The sequence below is a fragment of the Salvelinus sp. IW2-2015 genome, linkage group LG4q.1:29 (genome assembly GCF_002910315.2).
Source record: "Salvelinus sp. IW2-2015 linkage group LG4q.1:29, ASM291031v2, whole genome shotgun sequence".
Classification (NCBI taxonomy): Eukaryota; Metazoa; Chordata; class Actinopteri; order Salmoniformes; family Salmonidae; genus Salvelinus; species Salvelinus sp. IW2-2015.
In genome coordinates, this window is record NC_036842.1 from 65,823,782 (window position 1) to 65,844,181 (window position 20,400).

The 20,400-nt window shown below is 42.4% G+C and overlaps 1 protein-coding gene across 1 annotated transcript in view; it reads left to right on the top strand.

Moving 5' to 3' along the window:
- LOC111962390 (insulin-like growth factor 1 receptor) overlaps nt 1-20,151 on the top strand; it is a 41,035-nt gene extending 20,884 nt beyond the window's left edge. The window contains exons 8-18 of the mRNA XM_023985452.2: nt 1,595-1,866; nt 2,015-2,157; nt 2,246-2,411; nt 2,565-2,667; nt 2,878-2,948; nt 3,051-3,280; nt 3,982-4,086; nt 5,542-5,701; nt 5,951-6,080; nt 7,362-7,496; nt 13,170-20,151. Coding sequence (XP_023841220.2) covers nt 1,595-1,866; nt 2,015-2,157; nt 2,246-2,411; nt 2,565-2,667; nt 2,878-2,948; nt 3,051-3,280; nt 3,982-4,086; nt 5,542-5,701; nt 5,951-6,080; nt 7,362-7,496; nt 13,170-13,704 — 2,050 coding nt within the window. The 3' untranslated portion in view covers nt 13,705-20,151. The remainder of the gene's footprint in view (nt 1-1,594; nt 1,867-2,014; nt 2,158-2,245; nt 2,412-2,564; nt 2,668-2,877; nt 2,949-3,050; nt 3,281-3,981; nt 4,087-5,541; nt 5,702-5,950; nt 6,081-7,361; nt 7,497-13,169) is intronic.
- Nucleotides 20,152-20,400: the final 249 nt, after the last annotated feature.

Sequence of the window (20,400 nt, forward strand, 5' to 3'; positions counted from 1 at the left end):
TGATATTTAATAAGTAATTAATTGCATTTTATTTGCCAGACATAAGTTATTTGAACATAGAAAACAAACTTAATATTTGGTACAGAAACCTTTGTTTGCCATTACAGAGATCATACGTTTTCCTGTATTCTTGAACCAGGTTTGCACACACTGCACACGGGATTTTGCCCACTCTCCATACAATTTCCAGATCCTTCAGGTTTCGGGCTGTCGCTCGTGGCAATACGGACTTTCAGCTCCACTCAAAGATTTTCTATTGGGTTTCAGTCTGGAGACTGGCTCGGCATCCAGGACCTTGAGATGCTTCTACGGAGCCATCCTTAGTGCCCTTGCTGTGTGTTTGGGGTCGTTGTCATGCTGGAAGACCCAATCTTCATGCTCTTACTGAAGGGAATGAGGTTTGTTGCCAAGATCTCACGATTACATGGCCCCATCACTCCTCCCCTCAAACGGTGCAGTGTCCTGCCCCTTTGCAGAAAGCATCCCAAAGTTTCACCTCCCATGCTCACGTTGGGATGGTGCTTGGGGTTGTACTCATCCTTCTTCTTCCTCAAACACGGTGAGTGGTTTAGACCAAAAGCTATTATTTTTTTCTCATCAGACCAACCATGCCCTTCTCCCATTTCCTTGGATCATCCAGATGTCATACTGCAAACTTCAGACGGGCCTGGACTGCGCTGCTTTGGCAGGGGGACCGTGCGTGCGCTGCCAGGATCTTATCCATGACGCGCGTAGTGTGTACTAATGTCTTTTGAGATGTGGCCCAAGCTCTCTCATCAGTCATTTGACCAGGTTCCTGCCGTGTAGTTCGGCTGATCCTCACCTCTCATGATCATTGATGCCCCACGAGGTGAGATCTTGCATGGAGCCCAGACGCGAGGTGATTGACCGTTCATCTTGAACTTCTCTCCCTTTTCTAATATTGGCGCCAATTTAGTTTCCGCCTCTCACAGTTGAAGTGTACCTATGATAAAAATGACAGACCTCTACATGCTTTGTAAGTAGGAAAACCTGCAAAATCGGCAGTGTATCAAATACTTGTTCCTCCCACTGTAAATGGTGAGCCAATATGTTTACAGCACTTTTATTTCCATGACTGATAAACACATGTTTGCTCATGGCTCTTTCTTGTCCCTCTGCAACAGACATGGTAAGCAATATGTTTGGAACATCGAACCGCAATATAATCACAGTATCGAATCACAATACATATAGAATCCTGGGAATTGTGAGAATTGCAATACAATCGCATCGGCACCTAAGTATCGTGATAATATCATATCGTGAGGTCCCTGGMAATTCCCAGCCCTAGTGTGCTGTCTGTAACCGGTGTTCCAGAGTATATTACTGCATGGTTGGCTGACTTCGTATTCCCCTTTCTCCTCTTTAACTGTGCCTCTGCTCCCTTCCAGAGAAGCTGAAAGCCCACACATCTGCTCTCCTCCTCCTCCTCCTCCTCCTCTTCCTCCTCCTCCTCCTCCTCCTCAACCTCTGTCTTTTATCCTTTGTCTTTCTTTGCCACGTTTGTGCCTTTTGTGCTGCAGTCAGTCAGTGGGTCTCTCTCACATTTGTTTGGACCCCCTTTGTTCCTCAGACCCCCAGACCGGCGACGTAGGGATCTATTTGGGGTGGCTAACAGCACCCTGGCACGGGGTGGCAACACCACAGGCCTGGAGGGTAATAGGACAGAAGGAGAGCCCCCTGAGAGGGAGTTCCCCTTCATGGAGGACCGGAGCAAGACAGAGTTTATCGAGATCCCCAACCTGCAGCCCTTCACTGTGTACCGCATCGACATCCATGCATGCAACCAGGAGGTCCGTCGCTGCAGTGCTGGGGCCTTCGTCTTCTCCAGGACCAAACCTGCAGGTGAGGCAGTCACACACAGTCGCTAGAAAAAGGCTTCAACAACAGCTGCCATCTGCATAGATTATTGTTCTAGACTCACTATGCCTTTTTGGACATGGCTAATGAGTAGGAAGCCATCTGATATCCAGTGTCTGTCTCTGTCCATCAGACAAAGCGGATGACATGCCAGGCAGCGTGATCCAGGAGAGGGATGAGAAGGTGGAGGGGTCGGTGCTGCTGAGGTGGCCGGAGCCTGTCAACCCCAATGGCCTCATCCTGATGTATGAGATCAAGTTCCGCCAGGGCACCGAGGTGAGTCTTCATGGACCAGAGGCCTGTGGGAGCTCTGCAGGGCCTCAACCCTCAGGTTGACACTGTCTGTGTGTGTGTTTTCTTCCAGCCTGAGAAACACGAGTGTGTGTCACGCCAGCACTACCGTGTTCACAAAGGAACTCGTCTGACCAACCTGGGCTATGGGAACTACTCTGCCCGCGTGCGTGCCACCTCCCTGGCAGGAAACGGGTCCTGGACTGAGCCAGTGTCCTTCTACGTGCCCCCACCCAAACGTATGGAGAACACAAGCATTTCCACATAAATTACCCTCTTCAAAGGACGTTTTATATAGATGATTTTCATGGCCAGAAATTATTTTGATGTGAACATCTTCCTTTTCTCACTGGTCAGATTTGAATAGTTGTTCTGTTTTCATCTGGTTGCAGGGGACTATGACAACGCATTCTATCTGGTCATCATCATCCCCATCATCGTGATAATTCTCATCGCCAGCCTCATCACTGTACTCTTCTTTATCAACAAAAAGAGGTAAGAGAAGCTGAATGATCACTAGAACAAATAATAAAACATTTGACTAATGCAATCTTAATCCGTTTAATGGTATAATAGTGCTATTGTGATAATTTCCTGCCATAGTCAGTTCATAAGATCGTAGGCTTTTCTGCTGAATGAACAACCCCATTTATCTGTTGCCAAATCTGCCTCCCCTGGCTCACACAGATGTGTTTGTGTCCACAGGAACAGTGACAGGCTGGGGAATGGTGTTCTCTATGCTTCTGTTAACCCTGAGTACTTCAGTGCTGCTGAGAGTAAGAACCCTCTGAAGACCTACTGTCATTTTAATGATGAGATCGTGTCAATGTCTCCTTAGATGATGGCTGTCTCTGACTGTCCTCTCCTCCTGTGTTCAGTGTATGTTCCAGACGAGTGGGAGGTGGCCAGGGAGAAAATCACCATGCACAAGGAGTTGGGCCAGGGTTCCTTCGGCATGGTGTATGAGGGCCTGGCTAAGGGCGTGGTTAAGGACGAGCCTGAGACCCGCGTGGCCATCAAGACAGTCAACGAGTCAGCCAGCATGAGGGAGAGGATCGAGTTCCTCAATGAGGCCTCTGTCATGAAGGAGTTCAACTGTCACCACGTGGTGAGAGAGTCCAAAACACCAGTTAACATCAGGGATATTGGCTCAGAAACATTCGCTTTTAAATGATAAGGTATTGCCTCAATTTCAAAGGTTAAAAGTTAGAAACAAAAGAAAGAGATCCATCAGCTTGGGAGTTATAAGTCACCCCTTCTGATGCATAGGGTCAGAGACACCTAGCTGGCTGTTGAGGTCAGAGGTCAAAGCCAGGGTACATTACCCAAGGAGATGCAGTATAATTCCAGTATAACCTGAGGCCAGCTGTAACTGTGTGATCTGAGACCTCTAAGCTCTATCACAGCCAAATCCTCATTAATTCAGCTAAACGGAAGTGTTAAGGATTTCCCCCCTGGAAAGACTATGTTACAATCTTTTAGCATGTCTGGATGTTTAAAAGTCAAACATTTAATTATTAAGCTCAATTTGAATAATTTAGAGGCAAAGAGGAGTTTTTTTTCTTGCTTTCTTCAAAGCTCCTCAGTAGCTTTAGTTAAGAGGAGCCAGAGTAGTTTCAAAAGCAAGAACATTCCACATCACTTCAGTTAGTTCGATTAATAACACTTAGAAATAATGTTTCTTGCCCAATAATAGCACAGAGATAATGTTTATTGCCCAAAAGCTTCATAAGAAATACTACATCAATGAGAATTGTTTGTACTAATTTCCTCTGATGCCATATCTGTTCTGTGTTCTAATTGGTGTAGGTGCGTCTGCTGGGCGTGGTCTCTCAGGGCCAGCCCACCTTGGTGATAATGGAGCTGATGACCCGTGGAGACCTGAAGAGCCACCTGCGATCACTCCGGAAAGAGGTACGTACATTACCCCTCTTGCTCTTTCTCACATAGTCTCTCACAGAACTCAAGTCTGTGGCCTTGTCCTGAATCTGTCTTGCCTACTACTTACCAAAACGGCATACTGTGTGTACTATTCATACTACATTCTATTTAGAACATACTGTTGTGTAAAAATTTAAGCAACAAATATCAGCATACTAGACTCACTCATACTGAGAATGCGTTATCTAATGCGCAATTGCGTTGATTGCCATTCGTCCATTTTGGTAGAGCGTCTCACCTTATGTCACTATTAGCTGATTATCAGCTGCTGTCAAACACACGTGGATCTGAAAATACGACTCTCTACCTGTATAATGTGCAGCGAATTATTCTAAATGAAAAGCCCAAATGAGTTTGACATCCTGGCATTTAAAGCATACTTATTTTTCAAAATTTCATGTACTATATGTAACGACTCTCCTCTTCGTCTGATGATAAGGAATAGGAATCATTGGACCATAGTAATTTAATTAAATAAACTGAACACTGAATGACAAAAAACAACAAAGAGAGTGAACGACACGAAACAGTCCTGTAAGGTGAAAAAACACAAAACAGGAAACAACTACCCACAAACACAGGTGGGAACAGGCTACCTAAGTATGGTTCTCAATCAGAGACAACGATTGACAGCTGCCTTTGATTGGGAACCATACCAGGCCAAACACATAGAAAAGGACAACATAGAACAAAACATAGAATGCCCACCCCAACTCACGCCCTAACCAACCAAAATAGAGACATAAAAAGGATCTCTAAGGTCAGGGCGTGACACTATAAAACATATTTTCGCATTCCCAGATTGCCTACAATTTACAATGTAAGTACAGGTTTTTGGACACGGCCATTGTGTCAGTGCATTAATATGACACACGTACTCACGCACACACAGTCTTATATACCTAACCTTGTGGGGAAACACAATTCAGTTCCATTCAAAATCTTATTTTCCCTAACCCCAACCCTAACCTGTACTCTTACCCTAACCTTAACCCAAAAACCTAACTTTAACCCTAAACCTAACCTTAGCTCATAATCCTGACCCTAAAACTAACCCTCGCTCCTAACCCTAACCCTTAACGTAATTCTAACTCTAACCTTAACCCCAAACCCCCTAGAAATACCATTTGACCTTGTGGGGACTAACAAAATGTCCCCAGTTGGTCAATTTTTTGTTTGTTTACTATCGTTGTGGGGACTTCCAGTCCACAAAATAGTTCAACACACACACACACACACACACACACACACACGAAAGACATGGAGGGGGAGATATATCCACACCTCTTTCAGTTGGTCTCTCCCATTGTGTGGTGTGCCCTGGACTCCAGGCCAGGCCATGGTTCAGTGCTGCAGACAGGGAGAGGGAGGTTGGAGGGAGAAACTGAATGGCCTGCTTGTGCTCAGGTCTGTGCCTCTCTGCCACAGAACACGTCCAGCCAGGTTCTGCCCCCGCTGAAGAAGATGATCCAGATGGCAGGAGAGATTGCGGACGGCATGGCATACCTCAACGCCAACAAGTTTGTCCACAGAGACCTGGCTGCCAGGAACTGCATGGTGGCGGAGGACTTCACCGTCAAGATCGGAGGTGAGTGCCTCAAAATACAGTGGTACTCATAATCCCCGCTGTAAGTTTAACGCTAAACTCCCTCTGCTGTACTCCAAAGTAAGTATTTTGAGATCACTGAGTGCTTGAGTGGGAGGAATAGCTCGTAAATCTAAATGGACAGAAGAGAAGGAGAGGTGAGGTGATGGATAAGGCCTCATGTGCCTCCTCTTTTCACATTAGTGGGATATTTAGTGGCCATTTAAACCTCTCTTCTCCTCTTCTTCTCAGACTTTGGCATGACGCGAGACATCTACGAGACGGATTACTATCGGAAAGGAGGAAAGGGCCTTCTGCCGGTCCGCTGGATGTCCCCAGAGTCGCTGAAAGATGGCGTGTTCACCACAAATTCTGATGTCTGGTACGAGCTCCCCGCTGTCCTCCCTGACTCATACACACGCAGAGTTAGGAGGCCTGCGCAGAACAACAAGTGTACTCTGTATGTGTTCTAGAAAATTGCATGCCCTAGCTTGGGAAAAAACGGCAGATCACTTCACACACACACAGCCCATGTCCTAACACACTGGGAACAGACGTCAATTCAACGTCTAATCTGTGTTGGTTCAACGTAATTCCATTGAAACGACGTGGAAACAACATTGATTCAACCAGGGTGTGCTCAGTGGGAAGGAAGTTTGGAGGTTATCTGGATGCCATTATAGTTAGTAGATACAGTAAGTCTTGGCAGTGAAAAATAGTTATTGTTTAGTCATGTACCTTTGTGCTTTCAGGACCATGGAGTGAGTTTAGAACAGCAGATCAAGGCTCCGCCCAGTTCTCTGTCTGGAATGGGCTGCATTAGAGAAATATAGCTGTTTACTAGCTCCTTAGTTTTTGTTTCCCAATCGAAAGTGTCCCACGGGTCTGTCCCTACAAGCACACTTAAACTCCTCCAGATGTTTTCAAATTATGGGTTAGAGTGCCAACAGAAACCCACCTCCACATCCCACTCCCTATCTTCCTCTTTGAAGTCAGGCAGATGAAAAGGATCATTGTGGGAACCCATTCTGGGCTCTTATGAGATTTACCAGTAGGTGTCTTTATCTAAAAAAGTCTCTTAATGTGGTTTTGTCTTTCAACACTCTCCTGTTTCAGCCAATTAGATACAAGTCAGTGTTGTAATAGGCTTTTTTTAAAGAGTGTTGAGAGCCGTCTTAGATCTCTAGCCAGTGGCCTTGGAGAGCTAACAAATAATAATTGGCAACGATGCACTCTTTGTTTTCTTGTGTCAAGCTTAGGTTTTGGTTTTCTGTTGCAGTTCCTTAGTGGTCTCTGGGTAGTATACTGTCTCATGTTATTAATGAACAACACATGGATAAGGCAAGATGACACAAACATTTACATATGGCAGACATAATGCAGTCTATGTCCTTTTTTGATTAATATATGGAACATGAATTTATGAATAAACTTTTCTTCTGTTCTTTGCACCATCTGCTTTATACTGTGAGGGAGCATTCTTACTCAACCTTGTACTATGCAGCGCCATCATTGTAAAGAGCTTCCAGAGACTAGTTACATGCCCTGCTGGGCCCTGTGTATGGATGTTTTAGCCTGTATTACCCTGCATGGTTCTACCACAGTTATGCAGCAGCTGATGTGTTGTCTAATAAGCCTGTATCCTCTCGGTCGTCCCCTGCAGGTCGTTTGGGGTGGTGTTGTGGGAGATTGCCACCTTGTCTGAGCAGCCGTACCAGGGCATGTCCAACGAGCAGGTGCTGCGTTTCGTCATGGAAGGAGGACTCCTGGACAAGCCTGACAACTGCCCTGACATGCTGTGAGTCCCATGCTCTTTCTCTCAATGTCAATCTCACTCTTGGGCTGGGTCAGGGGTAGGATAATTTCTCAATGACATTATTAGCCACTCCTTCAAGATGTTATGTTTTTCCTATTTCCTGTTCCACTGTTATGCTTATTCTTTAGGTGCATTTTCAGATATTATTGTCCTTTAGTACCAGCTCACTGTCATTGTTTCCTAGCTAAATCTAAAGATTTACCTCTTGCGAATATTGCCTCTGCTGCTTCTCTTTAGAGGTGAGGGGCCAAATGTGCATACTATATCATGAGATCTGTATGCCAGTGGGGAGCTAAGCGAAGGCCTGACTGGTGACATTTACGTCACGGTTTAAATGGAGCTCAGTGACATCATGGCCCCCATGCTCAGCTGGCGGGACAGGATCTCCCGCCTCAGCAGTAAGCCGAGGCCCATAGAAGGGATGCCACGGCCTGTGTGTGAAATATTTCCCTCATTCCCCATTAGTGAGGGTACGAGGCAACAGATCAGTGTCTGCTCATCAGCCCTATCCTGTAATAGAGAGAGCGAGAGAGCGAGAGAGAGAGACATACAGACAGAGCCTGAATTTCTAGACTCATTAAGAAATGTCTGTCTGGAAAGTGGGAGAGAACAGCCTCCTTAGCTGTCAGGTGGCTCTTCTGCGTATATGCATTTCTCCTCTCTGCCTCTGATCTCAATGTGAAGGCATTCCCTTTTTTCCTCCACTCTCCATGGCTGACCTCACCTTACAGAGAGGTGAGAGAGGGGCGAGTGTTATGCAGACACAAAACTCAGGTTTCTATGGCAGCCTCACAGTGGTGTCCTGATTGCAGGAGCGTGTGGGTTGTGTTACACAGGGGCGGGAGGGTGAGGGTTAGGGGGATGGTTTATATGGGAAAAGCTGCTGCTCATTACTACTGTAGTGAGTTAGTGAAGAGTTACATTATAGAGGCCTGTAGAGCCAGTAGGGTTGCAGAGGTGAACATTGCTGTAATCAGAGTCTGGGGAGAGAGGGGTATTTGGTATTTTATTAGGATCCCCATTAGCTGTTGCAAAAGCAGCAGCTACTCTTCCTGGGGTCCACACAAAACATGAAACATGACATAATACAGAACATTAATAGACAAGAACAGCTCAAGGACAGAACTACATCAATACATTAAAAAAAATTTTTTATAGAAAAGGCACACGTAGCCTACATATCAATACACACACACAAACTATCTAGGTCAAATAGGGGAGAGGCGCTGTGCCGTGAGGTGTTGCTTTATCTGTTTTTTTAAACCAGGTTTGCTGTTCACTTCCATGAGATAGAATGAAGTTCTATGCAGTAATGGCTCTATATATAATACTGTACGCTTTCATGAATTTGTTCTGGATTTGGGGACTGTGAAAAGACCCCTGGTGGCATGTCTGGTGGGGTAAGTGTGTGTGTGTCAGAGCTGTGTATAAGTTGACTATGCAAACAATTGGGGAGTTTCATGTAACGGTCGTTCTCCTCCTCTTCGTCTGAAGAGGAGGAGTAGGGATTGGACCAAAGCGCAGCGTTGAAGGTAGACATAATTTATTAAATGAAAATGACGAAACACGAATAACACTAGAGAAATACAAAACAAATAAACGATGTAGACAGACCTGGACTTGAGAACTTACATATAACGAAGAACGCACGAACAGGTATAGACTACAAACAAACGATACAGTCCCGTGTGGTACGAACATACAGACACAGGAGACAATAGCACATGTGTTTGCAGTGTAGATAAATATTATCTAATACCTCAGTAAACAACCTACCTATATATGGTTCTCAATCAGAGGAAACGTCAAACACCTGCCTCTGATTGAGAACCATACAAGGTCAATTAACAATGACACTTAACATAGAACAAACAACACAGACTGCCCACCCAGCTCACGTCCTGACCCACTAAACACAACTATACAAAAGGAAAACAAGGTCAGGAACGTGACATTTCAACACATTGTTTCTTATAAAAAGAAGTGATGCAGTCAGTCTCTCCTCAACTCTTTACCAAGAGAGACTGGCATGCATAGTATTTATATCGGCCCTCTGGTTACAATGAAGAGAAAGACGTACTGCTCTGTTCTGGGCCAGGTGCAGCTTAAATAGGTCTTTCCTTGCAGCACTCAACCAAATGAATGGACAATAATCAAGATAAGACAAAACTAGAGACTGCAGGACTTGCTTTTTGGAGTGTGGATTCAAAAAAGCAGAGCATCTCTTTATTACGGACAGACCTCTCCCCATCTTTACAACCATTGAATCTATATGTTTTGACCATGAAAGTTTACAATGCAAATTAACGCCAAGTAATTTAGTCTCCTCAACTTGTTCAACAGCCACAGCATTCATTAYCAGATTCAGCTGAGGTCTAGTACGTAGGGAATGATTTGTACCAAATACAATGCTCTTAGTTTTAGATGTTCAGAAAAAGTTTATTACTGGCCACCTATTCCAAAACCCTCTTTAAGGGTTTCAGTGACTTCATTAGCTGTGGTTGCTGATGCATATATAGTTGAAATCATGCCAGTGGAAGGTCATTGGTAAAAATAGGAAAGAGTAGAGGGCCTAGAGAGCTGCCCTGTGGTACACCACACTTTACATGTTTGACATTAGAGAAGCTTCCATTAAAGAACACCATTTTAGTTATATTTGATAGATAGCTCTGAATCCACGATATGGCAGAGGTTGAAAAGCCATACCTCATACGTTTTTTCAACAACAGGTTATGGTCAATAATATCAAAGGCTGCACAGAAATCTAACAGTACAGCTCCCACAATCTTCTTCTTATCAATTAATTTAAACGAATCAGTCATTTGTGTTAGTGCAGTACGTGTTGAGTGCCCTTCTCTATAAGAATGCTGAAAGTCTGTTGTTAATTTGTTTACAGAGAAAAGCATTGAATTTGGTCAAATCATTTTTTCTAACAGTTTGCTAAGAGCTGGCAGCAAGTTTATAGGTCTGCTGTTAGAACCAGTAAAGGCCGCTTTAGCACTATTGGGTAGCGGAATTACTTTGGCTTCCCTCCAGGCCTGAGGACAAAGACTTTCCTCTAGGCTCAGATTAAAGATATGACAGATAGGAGTGGCTATAGAGTCAGCTACCATCCTCAGTAGCTTTCCATCTAAGTTGTCGCTTCCAGGAGGTTTGTCATCATTGATCGATAACAATAATTGTTCCACCTCACCCCGACTAACTTTACAAAATTCAAATTTGCAATGCTTTTCTTTCTTTATGTTTTTTTTATGCATGAATATGATGGCTCACTTTTCGTTGTTGGCATTTCCTACCTAAGTTTGCCTACTTTGCCAATAAAGTAATCAGAAAAATTATTGGCAACATCAATGACAGAGAAGACGAGGAGAACATAATAGAGAAAGGGATGAGTCATATTTGAAAGGTTTTACCACGTGTGTATCATATCCTTAATTAGTTAGGAAATTCTGATTTTCAAAGGGCTACTTTCCCTCAAAGCTGAATTATTATGGGCATGAGTGAAAAATGAAATATTTATACTAGATAGACATTTTTGAAATATCTGAACTACTGTTCTATGGTAAAGGATGACTACACATTTGGTCCAATGTTAGGGAGCTGCATGAAAATAAATGTTTTTTTGAGTGGTGATATTGGGGAACATGTTAATGGTCTACAGCTGAAGATTCCTGTTTACGTTAATGGTCTGGCATAGCATAGGTTGCTCTCTCTAGCTCTACTCTGGCCAGCTTTGTTTTGGTTATTTATAATGTTGTGAACGATGCAACGTTTACATATCATGATGTGAGTGAAATCTGCTAAAAGGTCCTGGAATGTGTTTGTGTGTGATGAGGAGCTGAGTGCTGACAAGCAGAGAGGATATACTGCAGTGTATTCACATCAACGAGTGTTACACACAGCGACAGATGGCTCAGGAAGAATTTGCAGCAGGCCAACGCCAAGCAGACAGGTTACTCTGGAGCGTGGGCTCAGCTCCAAGCATTACAGCCATTTTCATGGGAGGTCTTGGAGCCGGGGTTTAGTTTAGCCATCTGAAAGACAACTTTAAGAGRCTAACTGAGAGGGTGAAAAACAACCCATGGCTGGTTAAAACATAGTTTGAAGTTAAGCGTCTGCTTAACTACCCAGAATGCTTTGGTGCAGAGAGGCTAGAATACCCAGCTGTACAGGCTGTTGTGAGATCAGACAGAGAGAGGTGGCTGCTGGGAGATAGAGGGAGATGACTGAGGTGTTTATGAAGGTATTCTGAGGCTTTAGAAGGTATTCTTAGCTTGTTTGTGTATAATTTAAGATGTGGTGTGTGGGGGAGCACCGCACCCAACTGTAATGATTCTCCTTTTATTATGTTGTTTTGACGTTTTCTGTGTTCTGTCGCTGGCCTTCCACAGCATGTTCATTTATGATTTACTGTCTACACTATATATACAAACGTATGTGGACATGCCTTCAAATTAGTGGATTTGGCTATTTCAGTCACACCCATTGCTGACAGGTGTATAGGATCGAGCACACAGCCATGTAATCTCCATCGACAAACATTGGCAGTAGAATGGCCTTACTGAAGAGCTCAGTGACTTTCATCGTGGCACCGTCATAGGATGCCACCTTTCCAACAAGTCAGTTCATCAAATTTCTGCGCTGCTAGAGCTGCCCTGGTCAACTGTAAGTGCTGTTATTGTGAAGTGGAAGCATCCAGGAGCAACAACGGCTCAGCTGCGAAGTGGTAGGCAACAAGCTCAAAGAACGGTACCGCCGAGTCCTGAAGCACATATAGCGTAAAAATCGTCTGTCCTCAGTTGCAACACTCACGACCAAGTTCCAAACTGCCTCTGGAAGCAACTTCAGCACAATAACTGTTCGTCGGGAGCTTCATTAAATGGGTTACCATTGCCGAGCAGCCGCACACAAGCCTAAGATCATGATTCGCAATGCCAAGCGTCTGCTGGAGTGGTGTAAAGTTTGCCGCCATTGGTCTCTGAAGCAGTGGAAATGCCTTCTCTGCAGTGATGAATTACTCTTCACCATCTGGCAGTCCGATGGACAAATCTTTGTTTGGCGGATGCCAGGAGAATGTTACCTGCCCGAATGCATAGTGCCAACAGTAACGTTTGGTGGAGGAGGAATAATGGTGTGGGGCTGTTTTCCATGGTTCGGGCTAGGCCCCTTAGTTCCAGTGAAGGGAAATCTTAACGCTACAGCATACAATGACATTCTAGACAATTTTGTGCTTCCAACTATGTGGCCACGGTTTGGCGAAGTCCCGTTCCTATTTCAGCATGACAATGCCCCCATGCACAAAGCGATGTCCATACAGAAATGGTTTGTCGAGATCGGTGTGGAAGAACTTGACTGTCATGCACAGAGCCTTGACCTCAACTCCATCGAACACCTTTGGGATGCAGGTGTCCACATACTTTTGGACATATAGTGTAGTTGTACACATTCTACAGTATATTATGATGGTACATTCAAACTGAGATACTATGTATAGTTTGCAGTGGTTGTTTGTATAGAAAGCTCTGGATGTTGTTTGGTTCAGTGAGTATCAGAAACATTTTCATGGGCTCTATAATATTGGTGTACTCTGCCACCTTCTGGTGAGAAGATGTAATGATATATGTATAATTGAGATTGTCTGTGTGTTGCCCTTAGGTTTGAACTGATGCGGATGTGCTGGCAGTACAACCCCAAGATGCGTCCCTCCTTCCTGGAGATCATCAACAGCCTCAAGGAGGAGCTGGAGCCTCCGTTCAGTGAGATGAGCTTCTTCTTCAGCAAGGAGAACAAGCCCCCGGACACTGAGGAGCTGGACATGGAGGTGGAGAACATGGAGAATGTGCCACTGGACCCTGCACCCAGCAGACCCCCCACTGCCGTCCCTCAGCCCTCCCAGGGACCTATGGGGGCAACACGGGGCTCAGCGCCCCCTCCTCCCCAGCAGTTATCTCAAATACAAGGCCCTTCTAGTACCCTGATGGGACCTGGCTCCCCCTCCACCTCAGCACCTGCTGCCTCTGCCTCGGCCTCCCCAAGCCTGGCTTTGGACAAGCATTCAGCACAGGTATCGGCCAACGGGCCAGTGGTAGTGCTACGGCCCAACTTTGAGGACACGCAGAACTACGCTCACATGAACGGGGGGCGCAAGAACGAGCGGGCGCTGCCACTGCCCCAGTCTTCAGCCTGCTGATCCCTAGCCCCCCTCCTCTCCCCTCAGCCAGATCACCCCTCTCCGCCTCCTCTTCTCAGACAGGGTAACATAAACTTCTCCTCCGCTTTAGTTCTAATGGGGGGATGGATGAGTGAGTAACTGACAGACATTATACTACTCTACTGCAGTAGGAGTCTTTTCTTAAAAAATATTAACAAGATTTATGATTGAATACCGAGACTGAGAAACAGTACAGAAACCTGTTAAAGCATTTGGAGCATGGTGGCTCAAACCGAACTACAACACTGGGGAGCTCTGGTGTTTCCTTCTTGTAGAGTATTTGTTACTTTTTCTAAATCCTTAAAGAAAGACAAAAATACAGACTTATTAATATTCCCTGACTGACAGGTATTGTAAGTGAGAGACAATAACTTATTTTAAGCATATCTGCCAGCAGATCCGACAGAAGAGCACTTTTTGTTGATTTCAGAGAGAAGGTTGTATATATCTGATTGTGTATTTCTATACAAACACATGATTCTCTTGACAGTAAGATATAGCTCCTCTTCCACACTTCTTTCCATCAATATACTTCTCCTCCCATATTTCAGACATTGATGTGTTCTAGACTAGGCTCATTGGTTTTCCTGTCAATATTCCGGGGTAGGAGGGAATGTTTCAGGAGTGGGTAGATAGGATAGAGGGGCTATTGTAAATCTGCCATATGTTTTGCCAAATCAAAGTTAGCAATTTTATCCCTCCTGCTCTTCATTTCTCTCTTTGATTGGACATGGAGAGAAACACAATCAAGCATCCTAAAACTCCCACATTGCTGTTTCTTTTCTTTTTCTACTTCACAATTACAATCAAATTGTAAAAGGAATTTGCCTGTTTTCTTTTCTGGGGTTTTTCGGGTTCACATCAGAGCCCTTATTTGGAGTCCTATTTTATTGTATGTGTCATCTGAGAGATGAAAACACCAACATCACCAACAGAGACATTGAACAAAAAAGGACTTGGCGCCAAAATTACAACACATACAGAGACAAACCTGAAGTGGAAGGTATTGGATCAGTTCTGATACAAGGAGAACTAAAGGACTTAACGTTGTGAGCATACATAAGTCTGCTAAAGGCATTGTACACAGCAGGTATTTTTTAGACTAGTCATTAGTCTCTCTGTACAATTCAAACATTTATATAAAGGTCTTACAGTTGTATGTTAGACCTTAGGATCATTTTCACACACACATCATTGGTTTGTCACTTTTATAACTTTTATACGGTTCAGATGTTCTCTTCTATGTCTGTACAGAATAAAGCTGCTATTTTTTTCTTTTACTTTTTTGGATGTTATATATATATATAAAGAAATCCTTCAGGTTGACTATTTTATGATCTCCACTACAGTCCATTTCTTATGCTTCATACTTCTAGCAAAAACAATATTTAAAAAAAGGACCTTTCTCTCTTCTTTACCCCAGAACAGGTTGTCTGTATCACAACATATTGTCCATTGCCTTTTATTTTTTATGAACATGTTTTTCGTTGCATTCTTTTTTGTAGATTTCTATATAATTATCATTATTATTATTATTATTATTAGTTCGAATGGACACCGTAGCTCCGTGTGCGAGTGTGTACGTTTGGCACCCTTTTTGTACCAGTTGTCTAGTACCTAGTTATTGCCCCCTAGGTGCAACTTAATCTCAGGTCGAAGTACATGTTTTGCTTTCTCCATACATTCTCATTACTGTCCTCTGCTTGTTTCACCTCTCTGTCGAGTCCAATAGTGCCCTCTCCCCTCCAGCCCCACACTGAAATGTGCAGTATACCTGCCTCCCCCAGTGCCTCCTTTTGAAGTCAGGATTAGTTACACAGGATCTTCTTTTTTCTACTGGATCTGGTGTTTTAACCCATCCATTTTCCTGCCTCTCAATTGATAGGGCTAATTGGGTTGTCTTGTTTGCCTTAATGATCCCAACCACTCGCCATCCTCTCAAAGAAAGCTCATCCATAATCAAAGTTCTCTTTTTGTGTCTTAGATTTCAAGTGCAGCATTACTGCTTATTCTCCTTTATCATCCATTTAATTTGTGTTGTCATACTCAGTCTCTTATGATCAAAGTGAAAACAGTTTCTATTGTTTGTCTCCTTAAACATGGCACCTGTAAACCAAATAAGAATGGGTTAAAGTCCAGGGAAGTGGTCACATTTCAATGTCATGAATTGAATAGGTCTTACTGGGGGTGTCAGTATGAAAAGTGTTTTTGAAGGATTTCTCCTCATCTTTTGAAAAAGTTTCCAGCTTTGAAGTTATTCTCTGTAGGATTGTTATTTTTTTATTTATTTTCCTTTTGTGATATCAGTTTAAATCACTGTATAAATGCCCCTTCATTCATTATAAAGTTGGATTTTTGATATGTACTTTCTTTGGTGTCATGGCTGAGGGACTTTTTTTTTCTTCCCTTCAAGTATATATCTACCTCACTCTTTTTAAGTGTGTATGAAAAGAAAAGTACGTCTCACCTTTTCTCTTTAGTCTGTATAAGGTTATAACATTATTAACAAAACACACCACACACAAACCCGGTTGGTGTAGAGATGGGATTGCGCTAGGGTGGCTCTAATTTTATATCTGGTTCCATGCTTAAAAAGTTCTGTATCAACTACATGTCAAATCAAATTTTATTTGTCACATGTGCCGAATACAACCTTACCGTGAAAATGCTTACTTACAAGCCCTTAACCAACAATGCAGTTCAAGAAATAGAGTTAAGAAAAGATTTGCTAAATAAACTAAAGTTTAAAAAAATCTAATCAAAAAGTAATACAAGAAAATTACATAACAATAACGAGGATATATACAGGGGGTACCGAGTCAATGTGCGGGGGTACAGTTTAGTCGAGGTAATTTGTAAAGTGACTATGCATAGATAATAAACAGCGAGTAGCAGCAGTGTAAAAACCAACGGGGAGGGGGGGGGGGGGCAATATAAATAGTCCGGGTGGCCATTTTATTAATTGTTCAGCAGTCTTATGGCTTGGGGGTAGAAGCCTTTTGGTCCTAGGGTACCGCTTGCCGTGTCTGACTTGGGTGAACAGTCTGACTTGGGTGACTGGAGTCCTTGACAATTTTTCGGGCCTTCCTCTGGCACCGCCTAATATATAGGTCCTGGATGTCAGGAAGCTTGGACCCGGTGATGTACTGAGCCGTACGCACTACCCTCTGTAGCGCCTTATGGTCAGATGCCGAGCAGTTGCCATACCAGGCAGTGATGCAACCAGTCAGGATGCTCTCGATGGTGCAGCTGTAGAACTTTTTGAAGATCTGGGGACCCATGCCAAATCTTTTCAGTCTCCTGAGGGGGAAAAGGTGTTGTCGTGCCCTCTTAAAATGTTGTGCTGGTCCAAAGATTTTAAATGGAAAACAAAGTATGTTTGTAGTTTGAAAGTATGAGGAATATAATGTATGTGGTACAGGTTATATTATGGCTTTGATTTAATAAAAGAGGTTGACTGGCATGTACTGTATTGCACAGGAAATGGCTCTATTCCCACCCTCATGGTTCGAGCACTAACATGCTAACCGGGTTACCTAATAATGCTAACTTAGAACAACATTAAATTACTATTGTGATGGGAAGCATTTGTCGAAGGCTACATGAGGTACACTATGTATTGGTAGAGAGCACGACACAGCCACCTCAGACATCCCATCTCCACTCCTCTGCAAATGATTTCACAACTAGAAATCTTCTGATCATACAGCTGGTAAGAAGGGTGAAGCTGAATGGTATCTTCTTTTTTTCTATTGTATCATGAATTTAGGTCAATTTAAAGCAAATCAATACATTGCAGTTAAGCAACATGTGGGTAAAGAAAAATGGGAACATTGCATTAAGACATTTTGCAATGTAATATATATTGGGAAACCAGGTAGATCAGAGGATGTTTGGCTTTAGCCTGAATTCTGGACATCTAAACCACTACTGACATTGAAACAACTCCTATAGAATGTTTGCCAACACTGGCTTCTGGTTTCAGCTTAAACATTTCTTCATGTAAAAATGTTAATTGATAATATCCTATGTACGGTGATGTAAAGTAAGGATTTCCCCTGAAGTATAAATTGACGGCACTTATTTCTTTGAAACCCTCCTAGTGAAGACAACATACTCATATACTCCTAGACTCAACTGCCCCACAAGTCCTCAAAGTTAGTGCTACAACTACAAACAGAGCTTTGTCATTTATGTTGCTGGGAGCAGTTGAGTGTAGAAATCACCAGCATTAGAGATATACTAGGTCAATATGGAGTAATTGTGTTATATGAAGGCATATGGTTAGGACACCACATACTCTGTCCTGGGAGGGATGTCTCAAAGCAGACTAACTGTATAAAAACATCTACAGCCATCTGCTGCTGCTCCACCTCCTCATGCATCTGTCAGACAGGACACTGTTGTTTCCTCTGTACTCCTTCATCATCTAATCTCTCCATCTTATCCACCTGCCCCTAATGACTAACTTTTCTAAATAACACCTACAAAGCTCCCACATTCAAATAATGCAGTTATCTTTTTTTGTATCCTGTTAAGATTTTTGAAACCATTCCAATTGGCTTGGAATAGATTTATCAGATTTTTCTACTGTCCCTTCATCGTAATCTTCTTCATCATCATCCTCATTGTGATTATTCATAAGACTGCACCCTCTTTCTCTATTCTACTGCTGCTGATAATAACACTGCTTCAAAGACTGTCTCAATCCGTGGGTGTAAATCCTCTAAGACTGTGCCAATATCAATGGAAGTGTGGTTGAGATGGCAGCGTTGGATTTAGACCTCAAATTCTCATTAAATGTATTTTTCAATAGATTAAGGGTCATTGAAAGGGGAAGATCCAATTTTGTAGAGCAAAAGACAAGTGGAGCTGAGGGCATATTAGAGTTTATACTAGTTACGGAACAATATTTAATTTTTGCGGTAGTGGGATGGAGAAAGGTTTTTGGTTCACAGTTCAACATAGCCCGGAAGGCTAAAGTGTTCTACAGTATATTCTGAAGTTATTATTTTTGAGGAAGAAATCCATTGGGGGGGAAATGAGTGCAGCAAAAAAGACTTGGTTGGATGAATGGCACATTTCCAGAAACAAATGGCTTTATACTGTATATATGCTACCAGATTTTAAAGAAAGAATCTAGGTCACCTTATTAATGCTAGAATCCTTAGTTGAAACAAAAACAAAATAGTCAACTCAACTCTTTTTTTGGTAAAAATGGTAAAGATGGGCCTGGAGAAATGTTACCACTCTCAAATATATAGACAGGGCTATGGATGCAAGGACTGACCATCCATGATATCAAAATGTAAATTTTAACCATATTTTGAGGCTACAGTATACAGTGTTTGTTTACATTTATGTTGTTTACAAACATTGGAGCAAAAAAAGCTTATATTTGGGGTTCTGATCAGGTATGACAGTGAAATTAAGCACCTGAGGTATTTATAAGTTATATTCTTCAAGAATCAATGGGTATATATCAATAATTCATAAGTCCAAAAATGTATGTAGCAACTAATGATTCTAGTTTTAACAAGAGCCTTGTGCTTCTGTTGTTGAGTACAGTATAATGGATGGGAGTGTTTCACAATTAGATTTAGTGTTTCAAGTGTTGGTGTCTGTAATGATAAAAGATACAGATCTGTGACATTTATTTCTTCTTATTTTCAGTTATCAAAATGGGTTAAAGGGTTGTCCTGTTGTGAAGTGAATATCTGTTTTGATGGAACGCTGCCAGAGTTGTTTAGTTACCAGAAGGTTACAGACCTATTATACCCATAACTCAACCAAACACATGGACATAAATAGTACAGGCATGTCCAGTAGATTACGGGTAGTCATGGCAGAGAGTAAATAACATGACTAGAGTTTTAAGAAGAGTTGTTTACAGTAGATAAATAGTTGCTTTTTGCATTGCCAGTTTGCATGGAGATAAATGGAGATCAAATTGACTGAAACGGTTGCATTTCAATTCTCATTAATATTCATTTAATTGTATTTTCTTCCGAATGTTTTATATGTAAACTTCAGGTTTATATGAGATGCATCAGTGCAATCAAATCGCAATAATGAGCTTGAGGTTTATCAGTATAATTTTTCAGGCACTGTTGTTCTGCTTGGCATTCTGACAACTTCAAAATGGGCCTTGATCTACTGAGAATATTTTACTTGTTTTTTATTTTCTTTACTTTCACAAAATCTGAATCGCTGTGTCATTTCAATGATTGGCAAATAGATTTGGTTAAACAGCTTGGCTAGACTGTCTTCTTGCAAGTTCTGTATCTGAGGCCTCCTGTTTTTTTCATGCGTATAGTTGAGCTGGTGTATTTTTGACATGCCATTCTCTTAATGTGTATCTATGAGAATTTCTTGTATTTTCTTTTTTTCTTAAATTTTGAATAAAAAAGTGAATGAGAAAGATGACTTGTTGCGATGACTTATTACTTATGAATTATAAATGATACACATCTCAACATACCTGACTGTATAATTGTATATTTAGCAGAATTACTTTCTGTTGATCAAATCAAAAATCAAATAAAATGTATTTGTCACATGCGCCAAATACAACAGGTGTAGACCTTGCAGTGAAATGCCTACTTACAAGCCCTTAACCAACAATGCTTTAAGAAGTTAAGAAAAAAAAGTGTTAAGTAAAAATAAAAGTAACTA